At 26.3% G+C, this 20780-nt stretch overlaps 1 protein-coding gene across 3 annotated transcripts in view; it reads left to right on the top strand.

Moving 5' to 3' along the window:
• Positions 1 to 603: 603 nt before the first annotated feature.
• Positions 604 to 20780, top strand: part of LOC100214967 (cystathionine gamma-lyase) — a 35905-nt gene continuing 15728 nt past the window's right edge. The window contains exons 1-7 of one of the 3 annotated variants that reach the window (XM_065818354.1): positions 604 to 765; positions 7280 to 7455; positions 7981 to 8062; positions 8306 to 8401; positions 8978 to 9090; positions 10945 to 11028; positions 11182 to 11229. In XM_065818354.1, coding sequence (XP_065674426.1) covers positions 7300 to 7455; positions 7981 to 8062; positions 8306 to 8401; positions 8978 to 9090; positions 10945 to 11028; positions 11182 to 11229 — 579 coding nt within the window. In that variant the 5' untranslated portion in view covers positions 604 to 765; positions 7280 to 7299. Of the gene's footprint in view, positions 781 to 2076; positions 2318 to 7279; positions 7456 to 7980; positions 8063 to 8305; positions 8402 to 8977; positions 9091 to 10944; positions 11029 to 11181; positions 11230 to 20780 lie in introns of those variants that run through there. The other 2 variants (XM_065818355.1, XM_065818353.1) reach the window with 2 other exon arrangements.

The following is a 20780-nucleotide window of genomic DNA, read 5'->3' as shown; positions in this document are numbered from 1 at the left end:
AAAAAACAGTTTATATGTGTATGTATATTTATATATATATATATATATTTATATATATATATATATATATATATATATATATATATATATATATATATATATATATATATATATATATATATATATATATATATATAAAATTAATCTTGAATTAATTTTTTATTTTTAAATATTAATTTTACAGAAATTTAAGTAAAAATATTTTGCATAAATTTAACTATAATAGCTTTTTTTTTTTTGATTGCACTTTTGTTAAAATTAAATAAGATGTAATCAAGTATCATATATATATAAATGTATATATATATATATATATATATATATATATATATATATATATATATATATATATATATATATATATATATATATATATATATATATATATATATATATATATATATATATATATATATATATACTTTCATATATATATAAATCATATCATATATATCATATATATCATATATATATAAATGTATATATATATATATATATATATATATATATATATATATATATATATATATATATATATATATATATATATATATATATATATATATATATATATATATATATATATATATATATATATACTTTTAAGAGGGTATAAAAATATGGAGTGACGTCAGGTTGAAACTGTTTTGATATTTGAATAATTTCCTTTAAAACATCATTGTCTCTATTTAAAAACGACGGGAAGTGTTTATTCGTTAAACGATTGCACATCTCACGATTAATTGATTTATTGATTTTTTTATGGTAAGTTTGCAATTGGTAAGTTTTTAAATTTTTTTAATGTATCAGTAAATTTTTTATGGTATTATTTGCAAGTGTTTTGCTGTGCATCCAATTAAATATACCGTGAAGTCAATCCTTACATTGTTCTGTTGCTCCGGAAGCATGTCAATCGCCTTTCATGCTATTTTTTAATGTTCAATACTTCAATAATGTTCGATACTTTTCAAAATTCTCTTCTTCGTTTCCCTGATATATATATATATATATATATATATATATATATATATATATATATATATATATATATATATATATATATATATATATATATATATATATCAGCATGATCATGTAAGTTTATTTATACTAGGATTGGTATTTGATAACAACTTGGGTTTATTATTAGTTAATTATTTTGTGTGATTCATTTGATTATTTATTAGCTATTGTAATTGGTTTAATCTAATTAGATTAAAATATTACGAAAATACAAACAAACAAAAAAGTTGTATTTCGCTGTGTTTTGTGCCTTTATAACTTACTTCGATTTTATAATTTCCTACTTTAAATAGTAACTTTATAAAATTGAAATATCTTTTTTCGATTGTTTCAGGAATTAAAACCTTAAAATGGGATTTACGATCCGAAAATCAAAATAACGTGGTACGCAAAATTTGGTTCCGGCAATTTACCGGCAATGCATTGCCGAGTCCAAATTTTGTGTACCACGTTCTTTTGGACTTTTTTTTTTTTAGGTACGAACAGAAACAATTTTTAAAATATGTTTCTTTTTTGAATACAGATTTTTTTCGAAAAAAAAAAAAAGTTACGCTTGATTTTTATGAGACTTTAGTGCAACGTTGGCAAATTTGTATAGATCATTGAAAATTTAGTTACTTTTCTCGCTTTTAATTGGTGTTCAATGAATCCTGAACTATTTGTAAGAGCTGTATTATTTACTGCAAATATTTTTGTACATTAGTACATTTTTCGTACATTCTCCAAAAAGTGTCGCATTTTTGTACCTAATTTATGTTTTTCCGACTAAGATATTGCCAATATCAGTTTGGGCGATTGAGGAGGAGAGGGGGGGGGGGTTGAAATTAATCCAGTGGGTTTTAATGGATTGAATTTAATCTAATGATTCATGAATCATTTGCTCTGATACAACTATAATTACATTTAGTGTTTAAAGATATATGAGTCCAAATTATAAATGATTAAAACGTTAATTTTTTCTTAATTTTTTTTTTTTTTTTAATTGAAAAAGATGTAATCATGTTTCATTAGTTTTGAGTATATTTATCATTTTTTATAACATGAAGTTTTATTTAATCAAGGTTTTTAATTAAAATTCCGAAAATTTTGTCAGATATGTTGGTATCAAAAATTGAGTTGTTGGAAATATAGAAACAACAACTACTGAAATACAATAAAATACAGAAACAACAATTACTACTAGTAATACTAGTGACAAGTTTCCTCCAATTGTTATCAAGTCTGTTGTTCCAATAACTTTTCAGTTATAACAAAAAAACATTTACGTGCTGTGACTCTTATTCATTTAACCCAGGTAAAGTTATTTTTACAAAATTACTTTTCAACTTATCAAACAAGATTTACAATTGATGTTGCTAAATTAGACAAAAATTAGGAAGCTGAGCTTTAGCAGTTCAAAACAGTTATGTAGATTGTTATTCACAATAACAAAGACCAAAGATCATAGATTTTACTGTTACTCTAGTTATATGCAAACCAATAGAATGTATTAAAATATGAATACAAAATAAATGAAAAAAGAAAATAAACAAAAATTCATGGTAGCAATATCATGTTTTTTTTTGTTGCATAGTAAAAGGGTAGAAAGCATACTTCATGACATTTTAATAACAATCAAAATAATATAAAAAGTACTTGTATGGTAATAAAGAAATCCATTAATATTAGGTCTTTAAACAATACATTATTTTCAAACTTTAATTTAAGTAAAATCACTGATTTTATATATTTAACAACCTTTTTAGTACTATCCAACACAAACTACTTAGCAAAGTCATACCTCAAAATGCGTTTAAAGTAATTTCTTAACATTTATAATGATAAATCGTTCTTTACAAATCCTGTTACTGAAGATGAATTGACTAGGTCAATTAGAAAAGCTCTTAATAATAATTTTGCATTTATTGATTTATGGAAAACTTTTGAAAGACTAGATAACTCTATTCTTTAAAAAAAAAAAAAGAATACTATGAGATAAGAGGCACTTTTTAACGGTTTACTGCATATTTACATGTAGTAAACTGTTTTACACCTTATAAAATGTTGTAACGGCATTCATTAGAGTTTTAATACAGGTATTTGGACCAATACTTTTCCTTCTTTATATTAATGACCTTATTACATCCATTAAGTTTGCTATTGTTTACCACTTTGCTGATGTCTAATGCTAATTATTTAGTCATGAAAAAATATTATAATCGCATTTTAATGCATTATCATAACCTTACCAATATAGTTAATTGCCTTTGTGCCATCAAACTTTCTCTTAATCCTAATACAATTTTGTTGTCTTTAAATGAAATTTAACAAAAATCAATTAACATATGAACTTAGAATTAAGTGATAAAAGATAAAAGATATATCTAATATAATAGATAAAAGAGTTCAAAGATTTCTAGTAATGAAAAGCTAACAAGTAACAAGAAAAACACAAATATTGTGAAAATATATATAGTTTTAAAAAGCATTTTGATATTGCATTTAGTTTCCTAGTTACTAATACTATTAGTAATAGATTATGATGATATTGAATTTATTTTTATTTATTTCAATATTTTTTCTACCAATTATTATTAGATTACATACTGACAGAATCTTTTAACATTTTAATATTTAAATTTTTAACTACTCATAATAATCAAAACAATCCAGAAAAGACAAGCACTTAACAGCATTTTCTTAACTTTTTTTTTTCATTTATTGTGTCATTTCATTCCCTGTTTAATTTTTTGTTATGATTGTTTAATTATTTTTAAGGTTGTTAAAAAAACAAAAATAAACGAAAAAGTCTCAAACTAAAATAAACAAAAAAAAAAACAAATTTGTTGTCAACAAATTTGCTTTTGTAATTTTTACGTTATAAATAGATCTCATGTATAATTTTCAGTGGAGAATAGTATATTAAGCTATGAATAGTATAAAAATAAATAATAGATTATTGAGTTGCCACAAAAAAATAAAAAAAGGATTGGAATGTAAAAAAAGTGGCTTAAAAATAAAGATGATCCAAGTTTGAACAAAATTAATAATAAATAAAAAAAGATACTAATGTTACTGTACATTGGATAAAAATTAATGTTTAATAATTAATGAAAAAAATTGAATTTTTTTGTTTTAGTTGAAGTATGAAAATTTGTTTATATTACAGACGTTTACAGATCTAATTTCAGTATATCAATTCTTTGTAACCTAAATTCAATGTAACCTAAAGGTTACATTGGATTTATAGAACAATAATTTTACAATAAAAAAAACTGAAAACCGGTTTTTCAAAATTTTCTGGTTTTTGCCAAGCCCTAGTTATAACCTTATTTCTGAATATATTTGATTTGATTAGTTAAAATTATATTTTATAAACATTTTTTTTAATTTCTTAAGAATATTTCTTCAACTCAAAATCTTCTTGTACTTCTAATCAGTTTACAAGCTTTGATAAACTTCTTATTAGATAAGTCAACATAAAAATACTACAGTGCTGGCAAAAAGTCTTGCAACAAGGCACAATTTTACACAAATCAATGTTTGCAATGTGTACACAAATGCAAAAAGTCCTGCAACATCATAATTACTTTTCATAATTACTTACAAAAACAATAATACTTCCAAAAATATTATATTTTCACCAAAAACAAGTTCATTTATTTTTATTACATTGTATAATCATTTTAAACAGATGTACTATTAATATTTGGTAGGATATCCTTTGTTTTTTAACACAGCACTAATTCGTTTGGGCATGGATTTGGCAAGATTTTCACATAGTCCTGATGTAATTTCTGTACACCATACATGACGAATAGCATTTTTTAAACCATCTAATGAACTGCAGTTCTTAGCAGATACACACTTCTTGATTAACATTTTCAATTGGGTTGAGATCTGGAGAATTTCCAGGCCAATCAAGCAACTGTCTGTTTTTTGATCCAAGCCACTGCTTCACAGACTTCGCAGTGTGGCATGGTGCTGAATCATGTTGAAAAATTGTGCACTGATGAATAATCATGAAATTGATTAGAGATTCATCCAAAACGGTAAGGTATAAATCTCCAAGGCCATGAGCAGAAAAACAACCCCACACCATTACAGAAGGTGAATGCTTTACAGTTTTGCATGTGTATTTAGGATTGGTAGGATTAGAACTAGTAAGTCGACGAACAAAAAGCTTAACATCAGAGAACTGACAAAACATGGACTCATCACTGAACATCACCTGTGTCCACTGCACTGCACTGTCCAATCTTGATGCTTCTTGCAGAACTCAATGCGCTTTTTTCTTATCTTTTTTTTTTTTTTTTTAAGGTGCCCCAAGAAGTCCTTACGGTCTTGTCACAGAACACCGCGGAAGTGCATTTAACCAGGAAGTTCACGCCTCCTTCCTTACCGTGACGCGAAAATTTTTCCAGAGTTCGTTTCGAACCTGGATCTCCTGCTTATAAAGCAAGCGCTCTAACCACTGCGCCACGGCCGCACATCTTTTCAGTTACTAATGGCTTCTTAAATGGCCTTCGTGCAGGTAAGTTTAATTCCGCCGAAAGTCTGTGACAGATTGAGCGCTTTGAGACATTAGAAAGTGCTGGTATGCTGTTCTGTAGGTCACCAGAGATTATTGAAGGATTCATCTTGACCATTGTTACCATCCTGAGGTCAGTACGCTGTGAAGTGACTCTAGGATGTCCAGACCTCTTTTTAGGAGACAGGGGGATAACCTGCTTTACAACATGCCAAATTGTAGTGCATTCAACCATGTGAATTGTTGCAATGTCTGCATGAGACATACCACTTTTAGCAAGACGTTGAATGCATGCTTTTTCTTCTATACTAAGCTGCTGAATCTTAGCCATGATTTTCACTGAATTAACTGTTTAAGCTACAAAATTGTCTTTATAAATATATTTATACCTAAAGATAAAAATATAAGATAATAACACTGAGCCTACTGGTGTGGAAACATTGATTTGTGTAAAACTGTGCCTTGTTGCAAGACTTTTTGCCAGCACTGTTTATGTAAAGAAAATTTAATTTTAGACTTGTTAAATTTTCAAACATTTTTGCATAGCTTTAGAATCAAAGATCGATGAAATTCCAGAGTGCACACAAGTACAGTTCCCTTATCTCAATTGAGTCACAATGTCAGTACTGTACGAAATGCTCAAACTTCTTGTATCTAATGAACCTGTAAACAATAGAAATAACGTTTAGTATATGTTCTATCCACACAAAAGCACATTAACAAAACAAAAACAAAAAAATTGGTTGAAGATAAAAACTGGGTTTGTGAAAAGCCAACTATAATGAAGAAATCAAATTTGTGAATTGTGAATTCATTTGATTGTGTTTTACCTCAACTTCACTTCAAATATTGTTTAAAATGTTTGACATGAGAAAACATTCCAATATATAAACTCATTAAAAGAACGAACTTACTTTTGTGTGTCTAGAATGCAATCAAATAAATTATTGGTTTTAATTTTTTTTAATTAAGATTCTAACTTTTTTTTTTTTTAATAATAAAACTGTTTTTTTTAATAATAAAACATTTAATAAAGCTTTTGTTTTTGTATTTATTTAACAAACAAAATAAAATTACTGTTAAAAATTACTGTTAATTTTTGCTAATAACTGTTCCACTACTACTATATATTTAACTTTTACTTATCATATTATAAATATGTTATATTTGTTTTGATGCATAAATTACTCAAAATTGTTAATGTATTATTAACATATTATCACTGCTTATTAATATGTTACTCTAAAAGTTTAATAAAGTTTATTTATGCAATATAAAAAAATTGAAAATTGAATATGATTTAAACCATGAGTTTATATATTAGAATTTAAGTGCCCATAACTTTTGACTATTAGTAAATTAACTTCTATAGTGGACTAATTTTTTATTATTTAAAAATTACTTTTAATTGTAATATTAGTTGATTCAGGTATTTTTTGAACTTTTTTTCAAATATTTTTCAAAGTTTCTGATGGTTTGATTCACATTAATGGTTTTTGTAAAAAAATAAGGTTTAAAATTACTGTTAATTACTGCTAATAACTGTTCCACTACTACTATATATTTAACTTTTACTTATCATATTATAAATATGTTATATTTATTTTGATGCATAAATTACTCAAAATTGTTAATGTATTATTAACATATTATCACTGCTTATTAATATGTTACTCTAAAAGTTTAATAAAGTTTATCAAAATATTCTTGGTAGCAATAAGCTTAATCTTTGATAAAAACATTAAGTTTTGTAGATAAATAATAATATGGAAGGAAACAATTGTCAGGTGCCACCATTTTCACACTTTGCTACTAAACTTCTACACGAAGGGCAAGAGCCTGAACAGTGGGAATCACGAGCTATAATTCCTCCAATATCTTTGTCCACAACATTTAAACAAGACAGCCCTGGCATTCATCATGTATGTAAATTAATTTATATTATTTTTGAAATTAAAGTAAAACTTTAAAGTTTGACATCTGGAATATATTAGGTGAGCATGATACATAATGTGTATAATATCAATCATATTATAATGGATAGTAAAGTCTTTTAAAGCAACATTCTTATGATAAAATGAAAGAGTAAAGGGCCACGTTTATAAAATAACATTAAAAATAGAGCATGAGCAGGTAATGTTTTTTTTTGTAACATTTAAGTGTTACAAAAATAGAAGTTGACTCAAGTTATAAAATCTGATTGCAAAATCAGATTGTGTAATCTTAACAATTTCTTTAAGAAAATTTCTTGCCAAATAAAATACTTAGCCTAATTTTCATAAATATTAAATAAAAAATTTAATTTAAATTTAAAATTACCAAATTAAAACACTTGTTATAGCTGTTTCTGCCATGCTGAGATTTGCATGGATAATAGAATGAGCAGAATTGTGGCATGATATTTAAATAAATTAGATGTTGTGTATTTAGTTGTTTAAATTTTTTAGGGATATGAATATTCCAGGAGTGGCAATCCTACTCGAACTTGTTTCGAAAAATGTGTAGCTGCAATGGAAGGCGGAAAATATTGTGGGTTTGATTCTTATTTTAAACTTAACTGTAATAAAATGTAATATATTTAATACAATAAAAATTAGTATTTGTCCCAAGATTTTTAACTTTTTTTACTTTTAAACAAAGTTAGACAACACATCACGCAACATGCATTATTGAATGTTTTATTAAAATTTAGATGCAGTGTTAAACTTTCTTTTCATTATTATTATTTTCATGTTTAAAACTAATTCATTAAATCAAAATTAAAATTTTTAGGCTTATCTTTTGCATCTGGATTAGGAGCTTCATCTACTGTAATGTTATCATTAGAATCAGGTTCTCATGTTATTTGCATGGATGATGTTTATGGAGGTAATGTGTTTAATTAACCATTCGTTTCTTTTTATCTATTTTATTGTGCTTATACTATTTAAAAATTACTCTTAAAAGTAATCTGTCAAGTGGAAAGGAAAAAACCAAAAGAAAACAAATAAGTGAAAACAAATAAGTGAAAACAAATAAGTGAAAATAAAAAAGTGAAAACAAATAAGTGAAAATAAAAAAGTGAAAACAAATAAGTGAAAATAAAAAAGTGAAAACAAATAAGTGAAAATAAAAAAGTGAAAACAAATAAGTGAAAATAAAAAAGCGAAAACAAATAAGTGAAAATAAAAAAGTGAAAACAAATAAGTGAAAATAAAAAAGTGAAAACAAATAAGTGAAAATAAAAAAAGAATATCAAGTAAAAAGAAAAGTAACAGTAAAATGATTAAAAAAAAAAAAAAAAGAAAACAAGTAACTTTTTTTTACTGATTATATGTAATACTATTTAAATATAGTTTTTTTTAATTTAATGCTTTAAACTTATTTTTCTTTCTAATTTAACTTAATTCATGAGCTATTAACTGTTTTTTTTTTAAATAAAAACATAATTGATTTCTCCTACAGGTACTAACAGATTATTTTCAAAAGTTTGGGCAAAAAGTGGTCTTGAATTTGATTTTGTTGACTGCAGAGATATTGATCTGGTTGAAAAACATATTAAACCTGGAAAGACTAAGGTTAATAACATTTTATAGTTTTATATATTCTTGGTCATTTTTTAGTTTATTTTAATTTCTTTTTAACTGCATTCCACCTTGTTAATTCTGTTTAAACTTTTAAACTATGTTCTAACTTTTTTTTTTCTTTTTCAGTTTTAATGGTTTTAAGGCTCAAATTATTGTAAAAAAATCTTAAGTTTTGGATAAGTTTTCCTTGCCTTACTCCCTCAATTGCTTTACTTGTTGTATTGTGGGGTTAAAATTATGAAAAACCTTTGTGGATTGAAGGGTTGTATTGTGATGTCAGTCCATGCCAAATAGAAAATTTAGGGATTTGATGTAGAATACTCCAGATTTTGATGAAGCTTGGTGTATTAGCTCATGTTAAAGCAAATTGCAATTTCTAAAACTTCCAGCATAAAATCTTTTGTGACATTTAAGACAATTCTATTACTATTATTGCTGTTTAAAAATAATGGTAAGCTTTTACCTTTAAAAAGTTTGTGCATACTTTAAATCTTTTTCATTGTTTAACATAGACCAGCAATTGCTTGCTAGTTTTGCTTATCTTTATAGCATATGGCTTATATTTACTATATATCAGAAAAAGAAGTAAAAAACGAAAAATTGTGCAAGAAAAAATTGCTGCCCCATCTTAAACTCTCAGTCAATTTAGCAACACTCCTTTGCGGTAGCAGGCTATAAGATAGTCAATGTATGTACTGATGCCCCTGGCAGCGTGCTATTTCAGTGCAATGTCACAATGCTCATCTAAACATCCATTTATAGTTATATATTAATTTTATTAATATATATATATATATATATATATATATATATATATATATATATATATATATATATATATATATACATATATATATATATTGTTGTTTTGATTATGTAATAATAATCAATTTTTTTGATTTGAGAATGATCAATATAAAGTGAAATAATCACAAAATAGATTAATAAATAAATAAAAAAGTAAGATGAAAAAAACAACTTTTTTACGGTACTTAAAGTTTCATGCCGTTTGCGGCACTCATCAGCCATATATTTAAATCAAGAAAAAACCGTTCAAAAATACAATTAAAAAACAAAATTAAAAAAAACAATGGAATAAGTTCTGACGTCAAATAATAATAATAGTAATAATAATGACAATAATAATAAAAATATTAATATGGAAAAACATCTTTTTTAATTGCCAGTGTCATATTGGGAAAGAAGGAATCTGTTTCTATGTCTACACTTAGAAACAATCCCACTTCTTTTATTTAAAAACATCTTTTATATATATATATATATATATATATATATATATATATATATATATATATATATATATATATATATATATATATATATATATATATATATATATATATATATATAAAGGTAAATTATGTTAGTGTATTTTACAAATAGAGTTCTCAATGTTCTTAAAGAACAGAGCAATAATAAATTAGTAAAAAACACTTATCTAACTTTTTTCTTCAACTTTAAGTTTCACCATTGCTGGATCATCAGGAAGAGTTAGGAACTCTTCCTGATGATCCAGCAATAGTGAAACTTAAAGTTGAAGAAAAAAGTTAGATAAGTGTTTTTTACTAATTTATATATATATATATATATATATATATATATATATATATATATATATATTTATATATATATATTTATATTTATACATATTTATATATTTATATATTTATATATTTATATATTTATATATTTATATATTTATATATATATATATATATATATATATATATATATATATATACATATATATATATATTTATATATATATGTATGTATATATATATATTTGTACATGTATATATATATTTTTCACTCTTTGATTAGTTGATTTGGATTGAAACTCCCACCAACCCTACAATGAAGATAGTGGATATACAAGCAATTTCTAATCTTGCACACAAATATGAGGTGGGCAAAATTTATTTAGAATTTTTAAGGTTTTAATGTTAATGTTATATTTTTGTTGTTTTATATTTGTATTATATGTTTTGGTAATATTTATATTTGTAGCATTTTTAAATTTTAACAATTATAATTCATTTCTTAACTTTGCATTTTTAGGGTATCTATGTACTTATCGATAACACATTTATGTCACCTTACTTTCAGGTACCTTATATATTTAGGACTCAAATTTGCATAAAAATATATATTTGTACAATTTTTTCATAATTTTATCATTTTCTCCCCTCCTTGATTAAGGGTTAAAGCTATGAAAAACCTTTAAGAATAATTGGGGTTCTATTATATACAAAACATATGTTTTAAATAGTTATATAATTTTATAATTATTTTTGCTAAATTATTCAGCATTTAACATTTTTTTAACAACTAAATACCATCATTTGATTAAATAATAAAACAACTCTGTTTTTATCAATCCATTGATATATATTTTATATAAGGAGTTTTACAATTCAAGATCATTTATAAACTTGAATTTAGGTAAAAATTAAAGCCTACAGGTTAGACTTAAGATATATAGATATATAAGTATGCAGTCCTAGAGTCTAAGATATAAGACTTAGACTCTAGACATCTAGACATATCTTTTGATATTGTCTACAATATTTCTTTAGAACTGCATTTTTTAATATAGTTATTATATAATAATAACATATTTTTTGGCAATATTATACGACTGTATTATTAATTATTGTACGACGTAATCAAAGTGTAAATATATACGCTCATTATTAGGCAAATATTTTATGTTGATTTTATGGTGTTGTTTTTATTAAAAAGCATCAAAATGTTTTGAATGATTTGAAAATAATTATTGTTTTGTTTTTAATAAAATAAAACAAAAAAATAAGTTATCATATAAATACAAAAAATAAACACTAGACCTAGACAGGTTGTAAATGAAAATTTTTAAAATTTAGAAACAGATCTCAAACATAACAAATTTAAAATCTTAAAAAAAGAAAGTGTTGTTTAATAAAAATCTTAAATAAGAATGCAGGCAGCATCTTCATTATCATCAGGCAACATCTTTATAACAATCAGGTAGCATCTTCATTATCAGATAGCATTTTTATCAAGATGCATGTGGTATTTGTGTGAGTTTTCGTCATCTTTTAGGTTGTCTTCTGTTAAGAAATCATCAGTTGCTTTTTAAAAATTATAACAAATAGTTTGCCCCCAGCTTCGTCTGCACAAAAATCTAGCTTTAGATTTTTTCGCTTGCACAAAAATCTATCAAAAGCTAAATTTTGAGCTGGGGCAACTCTTTTTTTTGCATCTGTTAAATGGACTTCTTTGTAAATCTGATATAGACAAATTAAACAATTATGGCACCTTATAATTGTATTCTGACAACTGTTTAGAAAAAGTTTAAAATTAGGTTACGCTTGAACCTAATATTTAACAGTTTGTTAGGTCACTAGCCAAACAAACTGTCTAAGCTGACGGTATTTACACCGTCAGCTTAGACAGTTCTTCCAGTAAGTGTAGCGTTTGACAAGCAGAGCTTGTCAAATGCTACACTTACTGGAAGAATTATTCTCTTTGAAATTATTCATATTCCAGATTAGATAGATATCTTGATTTAAAGATGCACTATATATTTATTATGTGCTTCACTATTTGTTTATTATAGGCCGGATAAATATTGGAGTAATTTTTGGAGTAAATTATGTGAATACAAATTTTGAGCAATTGCTTTTTTTTTTTGCGCAAAAGGTTTTACTCTGAGCAATTGCTCATATAAGAGAAAAAGGCATGAATAAAAAAGCTTTAGCTTATAAAACGACAAGCAATTGCTTCAAATTTTACAAGCACCTATAATAGTTGCTTTTTGTTTTATTCTTTCATAATTTGACATTTATTTTATTTTTCTAGGCTTAATTTATGAACACTTTCAATAGCGAAATATTCTAGCGCAAAAAGAAATATTATGTAACAACTCAAATTGAATAGTGTAATAAAAAGTACTTTGAATATTGTTTCTATAAGCATTAAAATAACTATTAGGTTAAAATTTTTATAAAATAAATTTAAAATGGGTTTTAAAAGCTAAAATCTTTGTTTAAAATTTATAAAAACTATCTGACAAAAAATAAAATTAATACTAACCTATAAATTTAAATTAATAACTAATTGCAACGTTTTAATATAAATGATAAAAACTGAGTTACTTTAAAAAATTGAATTAACTCAAAAAAATGACATATTTTATTAATCTAGCTGTGTGCTCAACTTCAATTTTGTTTTGTGTAAAAAATAAAAAGTTCAAAAAATAAAGTTTATATACAATATTGAATTTGTTAATAATTTTGGAACAGCTAAAATGATTAGAAAATAAATACACATTAAATATGGGTTAGACAAAATGACTGTTAAATGTCTTTTTTTACCGGACAATGTCAAGAAAATGTCTGGCGCTTATTTTGAGCCCTATGTATATATATATATATATTATATATATATATATATATATATATATATATATATATATATATAAATATAAAGAAATACATATATATATATATATATATATATATATATATATATATATATATATATATATATATATATATAAATACATATATATATATATATATATTTATATATATATACACACACACACATATACATAGGGCTCGAAAAACAAACATATACTGGTAAAACTAATAGTTTAAGATTACGTTTAAATGGACACATTTTCCAGTTGCAGAACTGGCTTATCAACTGATTGTTTTGACAACCATGTTTATACTACTGTGATCAAAAAGTAAGGTGAATTTTTTTATAAAACGAAAAATCTTTATTTATTCTTCTAAATCTGTATCGTCCCCCTCAAAATAATCCCCCCCGGCCCCAATGCACTTTTGCCAACGTTTTTTCCAGTCTTTGAAGCATGCCGAAAAGTCCTCGGTAGGGATAGCCTTCAATGCGCGTGCCGATTCACGTTGGATCTCTTCAATGGACTCAAAACGATTTCCCCGGAGTGGTCTCTTGAGCTTTGGGAACAGCCAGAAGTCACACGGTGCTAAGTCGGGCGAATACGGTGGTTGTGTAGCAACATGGGTAGAGTTTTTGGCGAAAAACTCACGAAGAACCAGTGCTGTGTGCGAAGGCGCATTATCGTGGTGCAAAATCCAAGAGTTATTGGCCCATAATTCTGGTCTCTTTTTGCGAATAGCTTCACGCAAACGTCGCATAACGCTTAAATAATATTCCTTGTTGACAGTTTGGCCAGTTGGAAGGAATTCGTAGTGCACGACACCACAATAATCAAAGAAAACAGTCAACATGACCTTGATTTTTGAGCGACTTTGACGTGGTTGCTTCGGTCTTGACTCGCCTTTTTCACGGTATTCACTCGATTGGTTGGTTGTTTCAGGGTCGTATGCGTAGACCCAAGTCTCATCGCCAGTAATAATTTGTTTGTAGACGTCTTGATAGTCAGAAAGCATTGCTTCACACGTTTTAACGCGACGCTCTTTTTCAAAGAAATTGAGAAATTTCGGCACCAAACGTGATTTGAGTCTTCTGAGGCCCAAATGATCCTTCAAAATTGCTTGCACCGACCCAAATGATATTCCAATCATGTCAACAAGGTCTCGAATGGTTAACCGACAATTTGCAAGCACCAATTCTTTGATTTTGTTGATGTGGCGATCATCAATCGAAGTCGATGATCGTCCGGAGCGTTCCAAGTCATCAACACCTTCTCGGCCTTCTTTGAAGTCTTTGTACCACTTGTAAACATTTTTTTGAGACATAGTCTCTTCACCGAAGGCCTTTTGCAACATTCGATACGTTTCAGCAGCAGAAATATCATTCCGCAAACAAAATTTAATAGCACTTCTTTGCTCAACAAAATTAGACATCGTGAAAATCCCCGAATGCACTTTTGGTACTTCAGAAACAAGCGTAAACAAAAAAAAATAGTTATGAGTTTGACATGTAATTTGGCGCAAATGTTAATGACATTCCTACCAACTTAAAAATAAAAAAGATTGGACGATTCGAATAATGCGGGAAGTTTAAATTAAAAATTCACCTTACTTTTTGATCACAGTAGTACTTGTCAATGTGCCCACAAAAGTGTAATTGAACCTTTTTTCCAACATATTTCAAGTTATATATATATATATATATATATATATATATATATATATATATATATATATATATATATATATATATATATATATATATATATATATATATATATATATATATATATATATATATATATATATATAATATATATATATATATATATATAATATATATATATTTTATATATATATATATAATAATATATATATATATTTTATATAAATATATATATATATATCAGTGCCGGATCAAGAAAAACTGGGGCCCTAGGCACTAAAACTTTTTGGTGTCCCATTTTTGCATTAAAAAAGTTATTAAAGTAATAAGTAATAAAGTAAATAAAAGGTTACCCATAATGCACATAATGCAACCTATGTGCATTATGTGCAACCTTGCACATAATTCACATAAGCCTTTTCTTCATAAATATAAAAAAATATGTGATAGATCTGGTATTTATTATTTTTTCAAAAAAACTACATTTTTTTTTTTAAATATATTTTGCATATCTTTCTTTACGTTTATAATTAGGACATTTGCAAAAACAACTTATAAAGGGTATCACAATTTATTGTATCAGCATTGTTATAAAATATGCCCTTAAATATTTTTTTTCTATATCTTTTATCGATAAAATCGTTTATTATATTATCAAAATCGATCTCGCAAAGAATACCTGATTCGATAGACATCAAGCTCAGCATGTCTAATATCTCTAGAAGCATGGTACTTTTTTACTCATTTTTAATTATTTTTATTTTCGAAGACGAGCACCCTGCAGAACAGTTTGTAATCATAAGTGATAAAAAAAATGCGAAAAGCAATTTTGATGTTAGGAGAAACAGATGCAAGGTTGTCATGAACCAAAGTTTCATAAAGTTCAGAATAAGAAAACTGAGTTTTTAGGCAAATTCTAATTTGATGTAGCTGTGAAATTAGAAACCTTTTCTCAATAGTCATTTTCTAAAAGTTCAAAGTCAGCCAAACAAAAAAGTATCTCTGCAACCTCTAAGTAAAAATTGCTTTGCTTATTAATCTCTCTCTTAAGCCTATCAATAATTACAATAGACCCATTAATACGAAAATTATCTTGAGCAGGTAATATCAGGTATGGGGCATGAAGTTCTTTAGAAGTTTTTCTTTTTAGGCAAGTTCGCGTTGTAACATTTACATAATCAATATCTGGCAAGATTGATTTTGCTTTGTTTTCAAGTTCATCAAAATTATCTCTCATTTTGTCTAACATCCTTTCTAACAATGAGAACAGAGGTTCCGAGTTCGATCCCCACCACGTCCCTGGTAGTACTGCGCTCAACTTGTTTCTCCGCGCAGCGGCCTTGTTCCTCAAGGTTCGTGTTTCGGAGTTATAGAGTTAAAAGAGGGTTATAACCATTATTAAGTAGTCTCCTCATCTGTAGTGGCCTTCTCGGCCTTGAGGAGGTGAATAACAAAAAAAAAACAACATCAAAGCGCATTTGTTTGTTGATCGAAAACTAATTAAAATATTGCTCCACAATAAGGAGCATCAAGACAAATTCAAAAGTTCCCTTTTTATTTGCAATACATTCAGCTTTGTGCCTGGTTTCACTTTTTTGAGAAGGATCTTCAGCAATCTCATTCAATCCTGTCAAAGTTTCTTTAAAAGAATTGAGAACTGCTTTGATGGCATTTGCGTGAGCTTCCCAACCCGCTTTTGATAATGATTTGAGTACTTTTTTGTTCCCTATGTGTTGTTTTAAGACATCCGTGATGCGTCAAATTTGAAAAATACCTATATAATAGTTGCACGATAAGAAAAAATTAACTGCAAACAAGCAGCATTATACAGAAGTTTATCCCACTAAGTTCAACGAATGCGTAGCACACAGTATATATATCGCATACTCATTGAGATTACCATTATCACTTGTTACCCTCTGTATACTCCCGACACATTTGCGGCATTGTTGTAAGACTGTAAATTTTAAAACCTGTTCTGCAATTACAGCACAGACGTGACTTTTCATCATTTAAAATGTTAAAAATCATTCTACTGGCTTTCCGTAGTTAGGCAAAATGTATTGAATAACTATACTCAGTTGGTCAATGTAAGCAATGTCTGGAGTTGAATGGAGTGAAACACTAAAATAGTGAGCGACTAAAATCTCTTGTATAATGTGAGATATATTGTCGCATGTTGTTTTTGATAAGTAAGATGGATTTCCTTTACTTTTATCTGCTTATGTTGCAATATGATTTTTCAAAAATGTGTCAAACTGACCCACAAGTTCTAGCAAACCCAAATAGTTCCCATGGAACATTAAAATGCTTGTTTGTTTTGCAAAAAGGTAAACCTCCTTTAGATAACGTTATAATGACTGGTATAAGATGTTTCAATACTTCTATCCAGTAATTTTGCTCCATTTGAAATTGAAGTTAAAGGGTGTCACACACAAGAGAGCTTTGTTTTCTCCGAATATATGCCAACATGCATTCTCTATAAAGAGATCCATTTTCATGTTGATGTATTTGAAAAATATTCTTCCAATCATTAAATCCATCGCTAGGGAGTTTGTTTGATTTTTCTTTAGACGCAAAAAGTTTACAAGGGAAACAGTACACACAACCAGTTGTTGGGGTATAAATGAGCCATTCTTGCAAAAACCTTTAACCATTTGCTTTTTCCTGTAAAATGTGCTCTCTGAAAAATACCATGTCTTGAATTCTGTATTGTAAAATCTACGAGAACACTCAAATGGTCCAGAATAATTTTGACACTCTTGTGGACCACAGTTAATACAAAAACTGATGTCATCTTTATTAAAATCATCCTAATTTCCAGGATCAGTTGAACGACAGTCTTTCTCAATAGTAGATTCATTTCCGCAAGTAAGTGTATCAGATCTAACTATGTGTTGCTTAAGATTATTCGAACAGCTATCATTCTGAGGGTTTGATTCATTTTGATGAGCAAGAGAATTGTTGCTGTTGAAATGATCAATTTTATCTGTTTGTGATGGAACCTGCAAATTTACTAACACTGCTATAAATATCTATTTCATAATGCTTAGAATTTGATAAAACATACAATAAGTAATAAATAATTTCTTACATTATCATTACTAACAGTTTCAATTTTTTCACTAACCCTTGGAAAAATCAGCAAATCAGCAGCATAATGAATTTTTTTTTCCTCCGCTAGTTTCCTTTTGTAAGACCACTTAGATAAGATTGTGGCATGATTGAAATGAATGAAATGAAATGAAACTATGAATGAATGAAATGAAACTATGAATGAATGAAATGAAACTATGAATGAATAAAATGAAATGAAACTATTAAAAAATGAAATAAAAAATTAATTTATTTGTGTAAACATCAAAAATGAAACAACACTTATCTTCTTTAGAGATCTTGCAATGGATTATTGTTATGATTTAAACTACATTAAAGTTTTAGCCTTAACTGCTGTAATCAATGTTTTGTGCGCAGTTTAAAAGTTTGAACTAAGAAGAATAAAAGACAGTACAAAACAAATTTTTAATAATACTAAGGATAAAATAAAAAACAATTAATAAAAAATTATAATAACAATAGCAGTAATAACAGCAAAGTAAATAAAATAGTTATTAAAATAACTAGTTTAAAATTGATTACTTAAAACTATTTATTAAAATATAAATAAATTTCAAAGTATACCTTTGCAAAGTATACATTCTAAAAGTTTTTAAGTCTCTAAAGATAAGAGCGCAAAAAACTTAAAAATACGCTGCTTAATTGCAGGATTACCTTGCACAAAAATATTTGAAGTATTTTTGTAAATAAAGTAGAGTAATAATAAATATAAATGTTTAAATTGCTTATTAATTAATTCAATATAAAATATTATATTAAATTATTATTCAAATTAAAAAATATGTTTTCAAAATTTTTGGGGCCCCTAATTACATGGGGCCCTAGGCCATGGCCTAGTTGGGCCTATTGGGTAATACAGCACTGATATATATATACATATATATATATATATATATATATATATATATATATATATATATATATATATATATATATATATATATATATATATATATATATATATATCAATATATATATACATTTTCTTTTTAGCTTTTACTTTTACTCAAAGCGATTGCTTTTTTTTATTCACCCGGCCTTATGTACTTCATTTACTATGTATTTTCTACATCACAAAAAGTTGTTTAAATAAAGTTGCCTACTATTATATGCTTAAACTTAAGGGATGACTTGGTTTTGCTGACGATCAAAACAAATAATGTAATAATGATACTATTTAAAAACTATATAAAAAGTCTCTAACAGCTTTTCACTTATATATGACTTTGTGGTAATTTTTATCACCGACACAAGTTTCACCAACATTTGAACATAGTAGACACAGAAAAGTATCTCTACCATTGTTTACTATTTTTTCCCATAAAAGTTATAAGGTTTTCTCTGACATTGTTTATGTTGTGAGAATTTAAACTTTTAGATATTTTATTACTTAGAAATTTTTTTTATTTAGATATTTAGATATTTTATTGTTAGATATTTTTAGATATTTTATTGTTAAAAATTTTACTCCTGCTTGTAAACTATTTACCGTTTATGTTATTTATTTTTCATGATTAAGCTTATTATTTGTATATTGTATAAGTTGCTTTTTTTTATTAACTGCAAGTTAAAACTGCTAAATTTTTATTATATAAAAAAAAGTCGAACCTTATAATTCTCATGCAACAATTTGTCCAATTAAACATATTGCTCTTTTTGTGGGATCAAGTTGCTATTTTTTCTAGGTTGTTGTTTTTTTGTAATTTAAACTTTAACTTAAATTTATATTGGTCACATTTTTTTCATTATTATAAAAATGAGCATTGAAAAGAGGTTCTTGTGTTACACTTCCTTGTGTTAGTAGGACATATGTTTGCTTTTTCTCTTACACATAAAATTTTATGCAATTTTAGTCATTTTGTACTATATGATTAATTTGATACATGGAGAAAAAGTGTTATTTAATATAAAGATACCTTCCATTAGTTATTAGGTGACTTAATTATTCATCATACTGAATGGCTTGGTTCTAGTACCACTGACCCTGCTGGCAATTAAAAGTTCAGAATTTTTGTTTTTCTCATACTCATGTAACTTTGTGGCTAATTATAATCTCCTGGATTTTAGCAGATAGGAAGCTTTTATTCCTTCTTGTTGGTTTAAGTTAAGCTTCACTATTCCCCAAGGTATTATTAATTTCATTTTATTATTTTCACAACTCTCTTGAGAACAAATACTTTTTTATTGTTGCAAGAAATTGATGCAAAAAAAGTATTATTAACATACATTATTCTCAGATTGCTAAATTTTGTATTTTATCTAAGGAAGTTAGGCTCTGAAAAATTTTTGGAAAATCTTTAACAGTGCCATTAATAAAAGCAGGTCTAACATTCCATCTCCCATACATAGATCTAATCTTATTACTTCTTCCAAGAATAAAGCAGAGTTATTTGCGAAGAGTTTTTAATCTAATAACCAGAATCTTCCCAGATCGACTTAGAGAAACAGATTAATCTATTATTAGACATAAATTA

This window comes from Hydra vulgaris, chromosome 14 (assembly GCF_038396675.1).
Source record: "Hydra vulgaris chromosome 14, alternate assembly HydraT2T_AEP".
NCBI lineage: Eukaryota > Metazoa > Cnidaria > Hydrozoa > Anthoathecata > Hydridae > Hydra > Hydra vulgaris.
The sequence above is the reverse complement of the archived record's forward strand: the minus strand, read 5'-3'. Positions and strand labels throughout refer to the sequence as shown.